The sequence below is a fragment of the Nerophis ophidion genome, linkage group LG08 (genome assembly GCF_033978795.1).
Source record: "Nerophis ophidion isolate RoL-2023_Sa linkage group LG08, RoL_Noph_v1.0, whole genome shotgun sequence".
In the NCBI taxonomy this organism is placed as follows: Eukaryota; Metazoa; Chordata; class Actinopteri; order Syngnathiformes; family Syngnathidae; genus Nerophis; species Nerophis ophidion.
In genome coordinates, this window is record NC_084618.1 from 15295498 (window position 1) to 15313058 (window position 17561).

The following is a 17561-nucleotide window of genomic DNA, read 5'->3' on the forward strand; positions in this document are numbered from 1 at the left end:
TCTCTGTCTGTCTCTCTGTGTCTCTCTATCTGGCGCTCTCTCTGTCTGTCTGTCTCTGACTCCCTCTCTCTGTCTCTCTCTTTCTCTCTGTCTCTCTCCCTCTCTGTCTCTCTCTGTCCCTCTGTCTCTTGCCTGTCTCTGACTCTCTCTCTGTCTCTGTCTCCCGGAGAGCGATGACGCACCTTTGCGCCGACAGCGGGATCAGCGTGCAGCTGAAAACAGGCTAGCTGTTAGCTTCAGCCTAACCAGCACCTGACCAGACTCCTCCACCTCAAAAACATAGTTTGCAGGTCAACAAATATGTCCCTTTTTGAAGTGTCAATGTGCGACGAGTGTTGAAAAGGAGTCTCTTGGAGAAGTGGGTGACATGTTAACAAGTGACATCATCACCGTCATTGTTTACTGAAGCAGAACTGCTGACTGTGCGTTATGATGAACGCGCATGCGTCGCCAGGCTCTGATTTTTATCGTTAGACTTATCAGATTAAATTCTTTATTATTGATAGCAGGGGTGAGAGAAGTGTGCCCCGGAGGCCATTTGCGGCCCGCAGCTAACGTTTTAAAGACCCACAGCACGTTCTAAAAATACTAGTAAAATAAACAAAAAAATAACGAGGACTAAAAAAGCTGACAGGTGAAATGTAATTTAGAAAATGTTGCAATGTCGACAAGTAAAACCAAGCTGTTTTACTCGTCAAACTTGTCATTGCTCAAAACATAATATTGAATCAAAATCCATGTTTCTATGAATGATTGACCTGTACGAGGCTCCCATTACTTCACATCAAGTATTCCTCTTTGAAAGATATTTGTTGTAAAAGATTTAGCATATTTTGTGTTTGCCATAAAAACTTAGTTTTATTTGGCAAAAAAAGCAGAAAACAAATAAACATTAAAAAAAAGAATTGGTGGATAGATCTGAAGTTCATGAATGTTTTTTAGTTGAATTCATTTACATACATATAAAAATGTTTAGTTTTTTTGTATTGTTTTTTGGATGAATTAAGTAATTTTTATACCAACCTTTTTCCAGAACACAACATAAAATGGGATCTGTAACAAGATAATGCATACATTTATCATTTGTTTTCAAAACGCTTACAAAAAGGTGAGGCCCCAAGAATTTACTGTTTTTATGACTTGATGGGGTCCCCGGTACCCCATTTTGAACATTCCTAGCGCCAACACTGAGCGTACAACCCTATGGAATACATGGTTTTTTTCTGTCAAAATGGAAAGATTGACCTAAAATAGTCAAAGTTCAAGTTCTTTATTGACATCATTTGCAGGCCCAAAGAACAAGCGGAATTTGACGCCTGTGTGCTTGGTTCATGCTTCTTCCTGTAGGAGGGGAAACTGCAAAAAGGCCTCCGTGGGGCTTCAGTGCGAGGTGGGCCTCCGCTGTCGGACGTACTACGTCCTGTGCGGCTCGGTGCTCAGCGTGTGGAACGAGCTGGAGGAGGTGCTCACCCCCGTCAGCGGAACCAACGTCAAGGTGCAGATTGTCCGCCTCAGGACCGAAGATGGTCAGAGGATAGTCGGTGAGTGAGCCTTCACCCAGCTACAGGAAGTCTTAATTAAGATGGCCAAGACAAACACAAGTTACAACGGGACGAGAGAGGGAAGGGAAGCGTCCGCCTTCGTTGAGAGCCAGAGATACGTTTGTTGCGGAGATGAAGACAATATTGTGCGTGTTGACTAAAAAAGCTGTACAGCAATGGTGTCACACTCAAATACAGAGTGGGCCAAAATGTAAAACTGAACAAAACCGCAGGCTAAGGTTGTGTGAATTATATTTATATAGCGCTTTTTCTCAAGTGACTCAAAGCACTTTACATAGTGACACCCAATATCTATGTTACATTTAAACCAGTGTGGGTGGCACTGGGAGCAGGTGGGTAAAGTGTCTTGCCCAAGGACACAAGGGCAGTGACTAGGATGGCACAAGCGGGAATCGAACCTGCAACCCTTAAGTTGCTGGCACGGCCACTCTACCAACCGAGCTATGCCGCCCCTGGTTGAACAAATCAACTTTTTAATAGGGACCCAAACAAGTTTTGCATTGAATATTGAACAACCTAGGCTTATATAACTTTATAGCACACTTGCCAACCCTCCCAAATTTTCCGGGAGACTCCCGAAATTCAACGCCTCTCCTGAAAACCTCCCGGGACAAATATTCTCCCGGTTTTCAGCCAAAGCTGGAGGCCACGCCCCCTCCAGCTCCATGCGGACCTGAGTGAGTACAGCCTTTTTTCACATCCACTTTCCCACGATATAAACAGCGTGCCTGCCCAAACACGCTGTTTCATAGAGACGATGAGCATGGTGCAGATGGAGAAGATCTTCTCGGCGTTCGTATTGGCGCACACGTTGCCAAAGGAGCCTGAGGGAGAAGTAGAGGGCGGCAATGTACGAGCTGCGCACCGACGGGCCACCGACCGTGTTGTTGACGTAGGGCAGTGGTCCCCAACCACCGGGCTGCGGCCCAGTACGGGTCCGTGGATCAATAGCCCGCACAAGAAAAAAGAAAGAAATATATATATATATTTTTTTTTTTTTTATAAAATCAACATAAAAAACAAAAGATTGGGGACCACTGACGTAGGGCATCTCCAGGCCTTTGTCCAGCTCATGGAGCCATCCTTGGGGAAGAGACGGGAGGACAACAGGGTGACAAGAGCTAAATCATACAGACTAGAGATAAATTGTATTATGTTTATCTTACCTAAAAATAAATATATTTATTAATTTAAAAAAATAAGATACATTTTTACTATATTTTGCTAACAACATCAAAATTAATTGTATTTTATTTGTATTTTTCTGACTCCTTGTTACATTCAGCCATAGAATTTTACATTAAAATAAACATATTTGAAATAATTAATATAAAAACATAATTCATTTAAAATGACCATATTTTATCATTAAAATAATTGCTTGTTTATCAACAACTTTTGCATTTTATTCATTAAATATTGAAGCTCTCAGAAGCCAAGCAATGTTATATTCCTTAAGATTTATTTATGCAAGTTTGAAGTATCAATTATCCAAACACAGTTTTGTTGGCATATTTTCAGGATGTATATATGTGTATATATGTGTGTATAGACTGTCTTATTGTGGCGGTCCGCTCCCTGTACGATCAGTGCCAGAACTTGGTCCGCATTGCCGGCAGTAAGTCGAACACATTTCCAGTGAGGGTTGGACTCCGCCAAGGATGTCCTTTGTCACCGATTCTGTTCATAACTTTTATGGACAGAATTTCTAGGCGCAGTCAAGGCGTTGAGGGGTTCCGGTTTGGTGACCGCAGGATTAGGTCTCTGCTTTTTGCAGATGATGTGGTCCTGATGGCTTCATCTGACCGGGATCTTCAGCTCTCACTGGATCGGTTCGCAGCCGAGTGTGAAGCGACCGGAATGAGAATCAGCACCTCCAAGTCCGAGTCCATGGTTCTCGCCTGGAAAAGGGTGGAATGCCATCTCCGGGTTGGGGAGGAGACCCTGCCCCAAGTGGAGGAGTTCAAGTACCTAGGAGTCTTGGTCACGAGTGGGGGAAGAGTGGATCGTGAGATCGACAGGCGGATCGATGCGGCGTCTTCAGTAATGCGGACGTTGTACCGATCCGTTGTGGTGAAGAAGGAGCTGAGCCGGAAGGCAAAGCTCTCAATTTACCGGTCGATCTACGTTCCCATCCTCACCTATGGTCATGAGCTTTGGGTCATGACCGAAAGGATAAGATCACGGGTACAAGCGGCCGAAATGAGTTTCCTCCGCCGTGTGGCGGGGCTCTCCCTTAGAGGGACGGCGTGGCGCAGTGGGAGAGTGGCCGTGCGCAACCCGAGGGTCCCTGGTTCAATCCCTACCTAGTACCTACCTCGTCACGTCCGCTGTGTCCTGAGCAAGACACTTCACCCTTGCTCCTGATGGGTGCTGGTTAGCGCCTTGCATGGCAGCTCCCTCCATCAGTGTGTGAATGTGTGTGTGAATGGGTAAATGTGGAAGTAGTGTCAAAGCGCTTTGAGTACCTTGAAGGTAGAAAAGCGCTATACAAGTACAACCCATTTATTTATTATTTAGATAGGGTGAGAAGCTCTGCCATTCGGGAGGAACTCAAAGCCACTGCTCCTTCACATCGAGAGGAGCCAGATGAGGTGGTTCGGGCATCTGGTCAGGATGCCACCCGAACGCCTCCCTAGGGAGGTGTTTAGGGCACGTCCAACCGGTAGGAGGCCACGAGGAAGACCCAGGACACGTTGGGAAGACTATGTCTCCCGGCTGGCCTGGGAACGACTCGGGATCCCCCGGGAAGAGCTAGACGAAGTGGCTGGGGAGAGGGAAGTCTGGGTTTCCCTGCTTAGGCTGTTGCCCCCGCGACCCGACCTCGGATAAGCGGAAGATGATGGATGGATGGATGGATGAAATGCTTGACTTGGTGAATTCTAGCTGTAAATATACTCCTCCCTTCTTAACCACGCCCCCCGCCCCAACCTCCCGAAATCAGAGGTCTCAAGGTTGGCAAGTATGCTTTATCGTGACATGCAACATCCACTTTCAAATAATAATAATTAAATATCTATGGCATATCAAAAGAAAATTGAATGCCTCTTTTATATTTGCAGCCTTCTGAGGTAAATATCAAAATAAACTTTTGCCACAGCCTAATAATACATTTGAAAATAAAATACCAATAATGGATGAATGAAACTTTCAAGCCTCGAAGTAGCAAGAGAAAGTGCATGAATTAAATGTTAATTATTGCTCAGTTTGCTACACTGACTTGCTTTAACACTGCATATGGAACAAGCAACGCTTATACAACTCAATTGTGCAAAATCAACTTTCAAAAACAAACGAAAGAACATCAATGATAAATACAATTTAAATAAAAAATGTAATGCCTCTTTCCTACTTGCAGCCTTCTGAGGTAAATATCAAAATTAACTTTTTCCACAGGCTAATAAATTTGAAAATAAAATAACAATGAGATGGGTGGGGTTTGGTGGTAGCGGGGGGTTGTAAATGGTAGCGTCCCAGAAGAGTTCGTGCTGCAAGGGCTTCTGGGTATTTGTTGTGTTGTGTTACGGTGCGGATGTTGTCCTGAAATGTGTTTATCATTCTTGTTTGGTCTGGGTTCACAGTGTTAAAGTTGTTTATACGGCCACCCTCAGTGTGACCTGTTGACCAAGTATGCCTTGCATTCACTCATGTGTGTTTAAGCCGCATATATTATGTGACTTGGCCAGCACGCTGTTAAAATGGAGGAAAAGAGGACGCTAAAGGCAGTGCTTTTAAGGCACGCCCCCAATATTGTTGTCTGGGTGGAAATCGGGAGAATGTTTGCCCCGGGAGATTTTCGGGAAGGGCACTGAACTTCAGGAGTCTGCGGGGAAAATGTGGAGGGTTGGCAAGTATGAGTATTAGCGGTGAATGTGGTATTATACAACGGGGGGCCAGCTCGAATGTTAATTTGATGTTGCCTCAGGGGCCAAATGAAATTACACGGGGGCCAGAGTTTGACACCCATGCTGTGCACGGACTACTCGAAAGTGGTACCTCGGTGTAGAGGTTTAATTGATTCTGTGACACAGCTCGTAACCCAAAACACTCCAAAAAAATGACAATTTAACATGTAACCTGTTGTTAGATATCAACAAGTGTCTTAATAAGGAATGTAGTACAAACTATATTAGTTCTACAAAGTAATGTAATAATGATGTGCGATACCACTGGTTTTCTTACCCATCCGATACCGAGGAAAAATCAGGATGGTATCAGCGATGCCGATCTGATACTTTGTGCAAATTTACCAAATGGGTCTGCTAACATTTTAAAAGTTGTGTTTTTCAAATGACATCGCCTAAATAATAGTTATTGTTAGGTAGAGTATCCGTGTTGACCCTGCGATGAGGTGGCGACTTGTCCAGGGTGTACACCGCCTTCCGTCCGATTGTAGCTGATACAGGCACCATCGCCCCCCGCGACCCCAAAGGGAATAAGCGGTAGAAAATGGATGTAGTATTTTTATATACATTTTTTAATTTGATATTGATTTCAAACTCTGAAATATAGTGGCATGAATAACATTATAGCCAAACTAATGCAACAGAACAAAGTCCATGAAAATGAGGTTTCGAACCATAACAAAAGTAAATAATATAAAAAAGCATTAAAATGAATGTATTAATATAAAAAGTTACATGAACATGTAAACAAAAGCATTCAACATGGCCTCTTAAAAGTTGACTTTTTTTCAACACTGTTTCTGTTAATGATACACTCGAAATAAGTATTGATATTTAGATTTTAGAATCGATATTAAAACATGAATATCTAGTATCGGCAGTATCAGTATTTCAGTATCAATCCGCATTAATGTCCGGTATTTAGCACCTAATGATTTGATCGGGTTTGGATTTTCATTCAATTCTCGATTCAAATCAATTCTTGCAATGTACTTACTATTTGGTAGAATAATTGAAATAATAAATAAATAATAATAAAGTACAAAAACAGGTCAGAAAAGCTAAAAATGTATGTTTAAAATATGACTCTTAACATAAAATATCTTTAAATCGATTTTTTTAAATTATGAATTGATTTAGGATCAGGTTAATGATTTTTTTGTGAACCATTAAATCACCTTAGTGACTGAACTGGACTTGTACTGCATCTCCATCAAACACCCTATCAGCAGTTTCATCATATTTTCATGGATAAATACCTGCTGTTTAGACATTTTATTTTAACACCCTTGGCAGATGTTGTTTTAAGCCTTTTATATTCTCATTCACTGTCTTCCCGACTATGGTTCAAAAGAAGGCAAGTTCTGCTCGCTACATGCTAATACTAGCAAGTAAGACAAATGTTTTGGTTCAGCTCTTACTTGGTTTACTGGGATGATCCTAAAGCAGAACAATTAGTTGGTATCCCCAAAACCTTGTGAGCTGAGGTATGACTGTACACCCAAGTTTAGCTTGTACAGTATTTTCCTGGACAAGATGTCGTGTGTTTAGAGAGTATTTAAGCTGCACCCACAAAAGTTTCGAGAGAAAAAAATTGTTTTCATATAAGAGCCGCAGATATATATTATGTTTTGAAAGGAGTAATTTACACAGAAAGATTTTGTAAATTTTTATTTACATACCTGAATTGTTTCCTAACTTTGTAAAACGGCTGATCAAACAAAACAGAAGTCATGGTCATAGGGCCACGAGCAGCGGAAGACTCAATAACTTAACGGCGACAGTTTGGTGAATTCACGAAACTGAAAGAATACAGAAATAATGCCGTTGTAAGTTAATAAGGCCAAGACAGACACTTGTAAACGTGTTAGCACATTGGCTAATAACGCTAGCTTCATTACATTGCAATAGTGTGTACAAATATGCATGAAAACCCTCCTACAGACATCACACACGGGACGCTTTAGTAAGTAGGAATTGTTTTAGTTACATTGTAAAACTTCCAAAGTTGCTTGGAGTGATGAAGAATTAGTTTTAGTAGAAATGCTATGGACGGCTAGAAGACAAAAAAGGGGGCGGGGGCCGGGGGGGTTGTTGATGGGGGGTGGCGGGCGGCGGCGATGACCAAGAAGAACGTGGAGTTGGAATATAATTACAACACTTTATGTACATATTTTTTATATAATATGTAACTACAAGCTCCATTCACGGACAGAGTCCCATTGCTTTTATGAGCGGTCGAGCGGGTAAAAAGCCGGAAAAAAAAATAATAATTATTTTTTTTATTTTTTTTTATTTGTGGCGGCCGTAATTCTTTCGTGGCGGGCCGCAACAAATAAATGAATGTGTGGGAAACCCTGATAGTAAGTAATTAGATGACCATAGTAAGTAATTAGATAACCATAGTAACTACTTAGATGAGCATAGTAACTAATTAGATGACCATAGTAACTAATTAGATGACCATAGTAACCAATTAGATGACCATAGTAACTACTTAGATGAGCATAGTAACTAATTAGATGAACATAGTAAATAACTAGATTACAATAGTAACTAATTAGATGACCATAGTAACTAATTAGATGAGCATAGTAACTACTTAGATGAGCATATTAACTAGATGACCATAGTAACTACTTAGATGACCATAGTAAATAACTAGATGACCATAGTAACTACTTAGATGACCATAGTAACTACTTAGATGACCATAGTAACTACTTAGATGACCATAGTAACTAATTAGATGAGCATATTAACTAATTAGATGATCATAGTAAGTAATTAGATGACCATAGTAACTAATTAGATGAGCATATTAACTAATTAGATGACCATAGTAAGTAGATGACCATCGTAACTAATTAGGTGACCATAGTAACTAATTAAATGACCAGCGTGACTAATTAGATGAGCATAGTAACTAATTAGATGCCCATAGTAACTAATTAGATGAGCATAGTAACTAAGTAGATGAGCATCGTAACTAATTAGATGACCATCGTAACTAATTAGATGACCATCGTAACTAATTAGATGACCATCGTAACTAATTAGATGAGCATAGTAACTAATTAGATGACCATAGTAACTAATTAGATGAGCATAGTAACTAATTAGATGAGCATCGTAACTAATTAGATGACCATCGTAACTAATTAGATGACCATCGTAACTAATTAGATGACCATCGTAACTAATTAGATGACCATCGTAACTAATTAGATGACCATAGTAACTAATTAGATGACCATAGTAACTAATTAGATGAGCATAGTAACTAATTAGATGAGCACAGTAACTAATTAGATGAGCACAGTAACTAATTAGATGAGCACAGTAACTAATTAGATGAGCATAGTAACTAATTAGATGACCATCGTAACTAATTAGATGGCCATAGTAACTAATTAGATGACCATAGTAACTAATTAGATGAGCATAGTAACTAATTAGATGAGCACAGTAACTAATTAGATGAGCACAGTAACTAATTAGATGAGCATCGTAACTAATTAGATGAGCATAGTAACTAATTAAATGAGCACAGTAACTAATTAGATGAGCACAGTAACTAATTAGATGAGCATAGTAACTAATTAGATGAGCATCGTAACTAATTAGATGAGCATCGTAACTAATTAGATGAGCATAGTAACTAAGTAGATGAGCATCGTAACTAATTAGATGACCATCGTAACTAATTAGATGACCATCGTAACTAATTAGATGACCATCGTAACTAATTAGATGACCATCGTAACTAATTAGATGACCATAGTAACTAATTAGATGACCATAGTAACTAATTAGATGACCATAGTAACTAATTAGATGAGCATAGTAACTAATTAGATGAGCACAGTAACTAATTAGATGAGCACAGTAACTAATTAGATGAGCACTAACTAATTAGATGAGCATAGTAACTAATTAGATGAGCATCGTAACTAATTAGATGAGCATAGTAACTAATTAGATGACCATCGTAACTAATTAGATGACCATAGTAACTAATTAGATGACCATAGTAACTAATTAGATGAGCATAGTAACTAATTAGATGAGCACAGTAACTAATTAGATGAGCACAGTAACTAATTAGATGAGCATAGTAACTAATTAGATGAGCATCGTAACTAATTAGATGAGCATAGTAACTAATTAAATGAGCACAGTAACTAATTAGATGAGCACAGTAACTAATTAGATGAGCACAGTAACTAATTAGATGAGCATAGTAACTAATTAGATGAGCATCGTAACTAATTAGATGAGCATCGTAACTAATTAGATGAGCATAGTAACTAAGTAGATGAGCATCGTAACTAATTAGATGAGCATAGTAACTAATTAGATGAGCATAGTAACTAATTAGATGACCATAGTAACTAATTAGATGACCATCGTAACTAATTAGATGAGCATAGTAACTAAGTAGATGAGCATCGTAACTAATTAGATGAGCACAGTAACTAATTAGATGACCATCGTAACTAATTAAATGAGCACAGTAACTAATTAGATGAGCACAGTAACTAATTAGATGAGCACAGTAACTAATTAGATGAGCATAGTAACTAATTAGATGAGCATAGTAACTAATTAGATGACCATCGTAACTAATTAGATGACCATCGTAACTAATTAGATGACCATCGTAACTAATTAGATGACCACCGTAACTAATTAGATGAGCACAGTAACTAATTAGATGAGCACAGTAACTAATTAGATGACCATCGTAACTAATTAGATGAGCATAGTAACTAAGTAGATGAGCATCGTAACTAATTAGATGAGCGTAGTAACTAATTAGATGACCATCGTAACTAATTAGATGAGGGTAGTAACTAATTAGATGAGCACAGTAACCAATTAGATGAGCATAGTCACTAATTAGATGAGCATAGTCACTAATTAGATGAGAATAGTAACTAATTAGATGACCATCGTAACTAATTAAATGAGCACACTAACTAATTAGATGAGCACAGTAACTAATTAGATGAGCACAGTAACTAATTAGATGAGCATAGTCACTAATTAGATGATCATAGTCACTAATTAGATGACCATAGTAACTAATTAGGTGAGGGTAGTAACTAATTAGATGAGCACAGTAACCAATTAGATGAGCATAGTCACTAATTAGATGAGCATAGTAACTAATTAGATGACCATCGTAACTAATTAGATGACCATCGTAACTAATTAGATGACCATCGTAACTAATTAGATGAGCATAGTAACTAATTAGATGAGCATAGTAACTAATTAGATGAGCACAGTAACCAATTAGATGAGCATAGTCACTAATTAGATGAGAATAGTAACTAATTAGATGAGCACAGTAACTAGTTAGATGAGCACAGTCACTAATTAGATGATCATAGTCACTAATTAGATGAGGGTAGTAACTAATTAGATGAGGGTAGTAACTAATTAGATGAGCACAGTAACCAATTAGATGAGCACAGTAACCAATTAGATGAGCATAGTCACTAATTAGATGAGCATAGTAACTAATTAGATGAGCATAGTAACTAATTAGATGACCATCGTAACTAATTAGATGAGCATAGTAACTAATTAGATGAGCATAGTAACTAATTAGATGAGGGTAGTAACTAATTAGATGAGCACAGTAACCAATTAGATGAGCATAGTCACTAATTAGATGAGAATAGTAACTAATTAGATGACCATCGTAACTAATTAAATGAGCACAGTAACTAATTAGATGAGCACAGTAACTAATTAGATGAGCACAGTAACTAATTAGATGAGCATAGTCACTAATTAGATGATCATAGTAACTAATTAGATGACCGTAGTAACTAATTAGATGAGGGTAGTAACTAATTAGATGAGCACAGTAACCAATTAGATGAGCATAGTCACTAATTAGATGAGCATAGTCACTAATTAGATGAGCATATTCACTAATTAGATGAGCATCGTCACTAATTAGATGAGCACAGTAACTAATTAGATGAGCACAGTAACTAATTAGATGAGCACAGCAACTAATTAGATGACCATAGTAACTAATTAGATGAGCACAGCAACTAATTAGATGAGCACAGCAACTAATTAGATGAGCACAGCAACTAATTAGATGAGCACAGTAACTAATTAGATGACCATCGTAACTAATTAGATGACCATCGTAACTAATTAGATGAGCACAGTAACTAATTAGATGAGCATTCATGATGCAGATTCCAAGCATGTAAAGACTTAATATAGTTGAAGACTTGAGGTGTTTAGAAAAGATGAGTTGACATCATAATGGCAGCTACACTTTACATCTTAAACAATTATTTGGGACTTTCCCAAAGCTCAAGGGGCCCCATGTGGCCCCCGGGCCCTAATCTGCACAGGTCTGCTGTAGACATTGACCCAGCAGCACCTGCAGTGAGGGAATTTGCCCAGAAGAGGGCGCCATTTCGGTGTCTTATGACAAGTATTTGCAAAGAAAACCCCTCAAAATTAGCAGCAGCGTTTTATAAGCGTAGAGAAAAGAATGAGCGTCTTGCAGAAGTTCCAGCTGGCACTGACACGCCTGAACCCCACAGGACTCATCATCCCGGCCAACTGCGTGTCCCCGCTGATGCACAAGCTGTCCACCTCGGACCAGTTCCAGCAGCTGGCCGTGCAGGAGCAGCAGAAGAGGCAGCAGCTACACCCGCAGAGTCTCAGTCACACCGCCTACACATAGCGGGCGGGGGAGGGGCCCGACCCGGCCTCCAGACTGACCTCGCGCCCCTCCCCGATCACGGAGGAACTCTTGTGCTTGGTGGGGGGGTTTTTGTCCTCTGACATTCAGAGTGTGGACTTGTTGCCGCAGTTTGAGCCAAAGCAGCGAGTCTGCGTTGGAAGCCAGTGGAGTTGAAGGCACGGACAGAACCTGCCCACCTTTCTTCAAAACGGCGGCCAGGTGTCGGGGATTCTGCATGAAGTGACTCTTTTCTTTCTGCCGGGCTTCTCAGGTGCCGTGCATGACCCGTCACGCATTCTTCAACAACCACTTTGTGTTGCAGCACAACCCAAATGTGTACATGTTCTTTTTTTTTTTCCCCCACGTGAAAAAGTGGATTGTTGCGTCGCAGGCTGCACCTCCTCCACTGTGCGGACTTCTGGGATGTAGAAAATGTTGAGGAAGAGACACTGACCTGTACATGAATGAGTGCAGCACTCAATAAAGCCCACTTGTACTTCCACTTTGGTCTTTTCATCACATGTAATCATGATTTGTGAGCAGGGTCTGCAGTTCCGGTTGTCCGCAGATCCAGACCAGCGATGGATGAATATGTCAAGTACTTCACTCACCTATTCACATCCTAAATGTTATTCCAGTTCCTTAGTGGCTCTCTGGAGCTTTTTCAAAAATGTATGAAAAATGGAAAAAGATGAGGGGTAAATATATTTTTTGTTTTAATATAGTTTCTGTAAGAGGACAAACATGACACAAACCTCCCTAATTGTTATAAAGCACAATGTTTATATTAAACATGCCTCACTGAGGCTTCACGGTGGCAGAGGGGTTAGTGCGTCTGCCTCACAATACAAAGGTCCTGCAGTCCTGGGTTCAAATCCAGGCTGGGGATCTTTCTGTGTGGAATTTGCATGTTCTCCCCGTGAATGCGTGGGTTCCCTCCGGGTACTCCGGCTTCCTCCCACTTCCAAAGACATGCACCTGGGGATAGGTTGATTGGCAACACTAAATGGTCCCTAGTGTGTGAATGTTGTCTGTCTATCTGTGTTGGCCCTGCGATGAGGTGGCGACTTGTCCAGGGTGTACCCCGCCTTCCGCCCGATTGTAGCTGAGATAGGCGCCAGCGACCCCAAAAGGGAATAAGCGGTAGAAAATGGATGGATGGAAGTACTTCACTCACCTATTCACATCTTAAATGTTATTCCAGTTCAGGGGGCGCCTTAGTGGCTCTGTGGAGCTTTTTCAAAAATGTATGAAAAATGGAAAAAGATGAGGGGTAGATAAATATATTTTTTGTTTTAATATAGTTTCTGTAAGAGGACAAACATGACACAAACCTCCCTAATTGTTATAAAGCACAATGTTTATATTAAACATGCCTCACTGAGTCTTCACGGTGGCAGAGGGGTTAGTGCGTCTGCCTCACAATACCAAGGTCCTGCAGTCCTGGGTTCAAATCCAGGCTGGGGATCTTTCTGTGTGGAGTTTGCATGTTCTCCCCGTGAATGCGTGGGTTCCCTCCGGGTACTCCGGCTTCCTCCCACCTCCAAAGACATGCACCTGGGAATAGGTTGATTGGCAACACTAAATGGGCCCTAGTGTGTGAATGTTGTCTGTCTATCTGTGTTGGCCCTGCGATGAGGTGGCGACTTGTCCAGGGTGTACCCCGCCTTCCGCCCGATTGTAGCTGAGATAGGCGCCAGCGACCCCAAAAGGGAATAAGCCGTAGAAAATGGATGGATGGAAGTACTTCACTCACCTATTCACATCCTAAATGTTATTCCAGTTCCTTAGTGGCTCTCTGGAGCTTTATCAAAAATGTATGAAAAATGGAAAAAGATGAGGGGTAAATATATTTTTTGTTTTAATATAGTTTCTGTAAGAGGACAAACATGACACAAACCTCCCTAATTGTTATAAATCACAATGTTTATATTAAACATACCTCACTGATTCGAGTATTTGGCAGGTGCCGTTTTGTCCTCATTTCGGTGGTCTTTGAACTCACCGCAGTTTGTTTACAATCTGAAATGCTGAAAGAGCCATATTGGACCAAAAATACAAAAATATGTCTGGAGCCGCAAAAAAAATAACAGCCATTTTACATACATATAGTGTGTCGTGATATAAATTGAATGAAGAGGACTTAAAGGAAACCAAATGAGGCCTAATGATGCAATATGTACATCTTTTGCCGCCTTGTGCAGACATACCAAAGGAGCATGAGCTTCCTCAGTGCCTTTTGCTCACCGACGTCTTGAGTCAGTTGCCCTCCCAGCTGGAGGAGGAGCTGCTGCAGCTTTGGCACACGGGCAGTCAGTTTTCTGAGGAGACGCCGAGGTAAAGTTCTCACAGTCTTTACTTTGTGCACATAGAACTGTGCTTTTTCCACAAAAACGGGAGTACTGTATATCTGTGACGTAGGGGCCTGATGACATTTGCATAATTCGCCAAGTTTGAAAATAGTTTTGTGGTTTGTGTCGTAATAATTGTGTGACGTTGACTCATGTTTTTATTTACTATTAACAGGACATCAAGTTATTGGCTTACAGGGGTGGTTTTAATTGTATTCAGCAGTACAGTAGATGCTTTTGGGTGTCTAACAACAAGCCCGGGAGATTTAAAGAGGATCTATATCAGGGGTGCCCACACTTTTTCTGCAGGCGAGCTACTTTTCAATTGACCAACTCGAGGAGATCTACCTCATTTATATTTATTTATTTATGAAAGAGACATTTTTGTAAACAAGTTAAATGTGTTTAATGATAATACAAGCATGTGTAACACATATAGATGTCTTTCTTTCACGAAGACAAGAATATAAGTTGGTGTATTACCTGATTCTGATGACTTGCATTGATTGGAATCAGACAGTAATGATGATAACGCCCACATTTTCAAATGGAGGAGGAAAAAAGTTGTCCTTTCTGTACAATACCACATGAAAGTGGTTGGTTTTTGGCATCTAATTCATCCAGCTTCCATACACTTTACAAGAAAAACATTGGCGGCAAATTCCTTAGCTTGCTTGACATTCACGGCACCCGAGGGTCTTGTGAGATGACGCTGGCTGCTGCCAGTTCATTATTATGAAAAAATGACAGAGAGGAAGGCGAGAAACACTTTTTATTTCAACAGACTCTCGCGCCGTCCCTTCCGTCAAAACTCTAAAGGCCGACTGCACATTTCCTATCTTCACAATAAAAGCCCTGCTTCATGCTGCCTGCGCTAACAAAATAAGAGTCTCGGAAAGCTGGCGTGCACAAGTGATGTGCACGCCAGCTTTCTGAGGGATCGCTTGTGCACGCCAGTTTTCCGAGACTCTGTATTTAGTTAGCGCAGGCAGCATGAAGCAGGGCTTTTATTGTGAAGATAGGAAATGTGCAGTCGGCCTTTAGAGTTTTGACGGAAGGTACGGCGCAAGAGTCTGTTGAAATAAAAAGTGTTTCTCGCCTTCCTCTCGGTCATATTTTCATAATAATGATCTTGCAGCAGCCAGCGTCATCTCACAAGACCCTCCGGTACCGTGAATGTCATTTAAGTGACGTCTTGGTGAAGATTGATGATCACTCATTTTTAGGTCTATTTTTTTTAAAAGCCTGGCTGGAGATCGACTGACACATCCCCCGTGGTCGATTGGTAGCTCGCGATCGACGTAATGGGCACCCCTGGCTTAAGTAATGTTAAAGTAGTAAAAGTTTTTAAAAGAAAAATGGTAAAATGGAATTTCCTAAAAAACGGGAATTTTCCAAGTTCTTAAGCCAACTTGTTTTTTGTTTTTTTGTTCTGACTAAGAGGGATGTTTTGACGGTGGAACAGTTGAAATGGGTTGAAAAATGTGAAAGGAGTCATCGCTCTAAAAAGGTTGGAAATGAGGTTAGAAAAAAACAGGAATTCCTGGAAATTTGTTGAACGTGGAAAAGTGGTTGTTTGAATTTCCAGGATGAGTTGAATGTGTTGAAGGTGGGATGGTTTGAATCGGTGTGCGATTTGTGGAAGTTAAAAAAATGGACAATTAATTTTGAATGGGAAAAATGTCACTTAAGACAGGGAATTCTAGGAAATCCTGGAATTCTTTTTTTGATCATTGTTGAAGGAGAGCACACAAGTCCTGAACAGGCTGAATATTTTGAAGTTGGAATGGTTTGAATAGGATAAAAAATGTGGGCTGTTGTGGAACTTTGGAAAATGGCACATTCATTTCAATAGGAATTATATGGAAATTTGGGAATTTTCGGAAAAAAATGTATTTTTCGGAAAATTTTAAAAGACTTGAATGTTCTGACAATGGTTGTTGGTGTTGGAATTTTTGTAATCGGTCGAGAAATGTTGAAGTAATAATATATTTGAGAAATTAAAAATTTAATTACTAAGGAATTTCTGGGAAAACGTGAATGTTTCCAGTTCAAAAAACAACTTTAATTTTTGTCCTGATTAAGAGGAATGATTTAAAAGTGGAACGGTTGAAAAATGTGGAAGGAGTTGTTGACAGAAAAAAGGGTCTATTTTTTTTTAAAAGCCTGGCTGGAGATCGACTGACACCCCCCCCCCGCGGTCGACTGGTAGCTCGCGATCGACGTAATGGGCACCCCTGGTCTATAAAGAGGATCTGCAGTCCTCTCCAAGGTTTCTCATAGACATTCACATCGACCTCCCACTGGGTTTTGAGTTTTCCCTTGCCCTTATGTGGGCTTTGAACCGAGGATGTTGTTGTGGATTCTGCAGCCCTTTGAGACACTTGTGATTTAGGGCTATATAAATAAACCTTGATCGATTGATTGATTTAACTAGCCTAAATAGCATGTTAGCCTCGATTAGCTCGCAGTCATGCATTGACCAAATATGTCTGATTAGCACCCCACACAAGTCAATAACGTCAACAAAACTCACCTTTGTGCATTAATGCACATATAAAAGTTAGGTGGACAAAATGAGACAGAAAAAAAAGTGGCATAAAACACGTATAAGAAAGTCGGAGAAGGTTATACATGTAAACAAACTAGGGTGAGTTCAAGGACCGCCAAAATTAGTAGGACAAAACGGCGCTCGCCAAATACTCAAATCATGGAAGCTTGTTTAATATAAACAGAGTGCTTTATAACAATTAGGGAGGTTTCTGTCATGATTGTCCTCCTAAAGAAACCATATTAAAACAAATGTTTTTTTCTGCCTTCTTCCATTTTTCATATATTTTTGAAAAAGCTCCAGGAGAGCCACCAGGGCGGTGCCAAAGAGCCGCGGAATTGCCGACCCCTGGTTTACATGCACGACTTTCTAATAAGTGTTTTATGCCACTTCTTTTTCCGTCTCATTTTGTCCACCAAACTTTTAATGTTGTGCGTGAACACACAAAGGTGAGTTTTGTTGACA

At 40.3% G+C, this 17561-nt stretch overlaps 1 protein-coding gene across 2 annotated transcripts in view; it reads left to right on the plus strand.

Annotated features, from left to right (window-relative positions):
- The window catches only part of sbno1 (strawberry notch homolog 1 (Drosophila)), a 64866-nt gene extending 52170 nt beyond the window's left edge, over positions 1-12696 (plus strand). For both annotated transcript variants that reach the window (XM_061907813.1, XM_061907814.1), the window contains exons 32-33: positions 1348-1541; positions 12052-12696. In XM_061907813.1, coding sequence (XP_061763797.1) covers positions 1348-1541; positions 12052-12194 — 337 coding nt within the window. In that variant the 3' untranslated portion in view covers positions 12195-12696. The remainder of the gene's footprint in view (positions 1-1347; positions 1542-12051) is intronic.
- The last annotated feature ends 4865 nt before the right edge of the window (positions 12697-17561 follow it).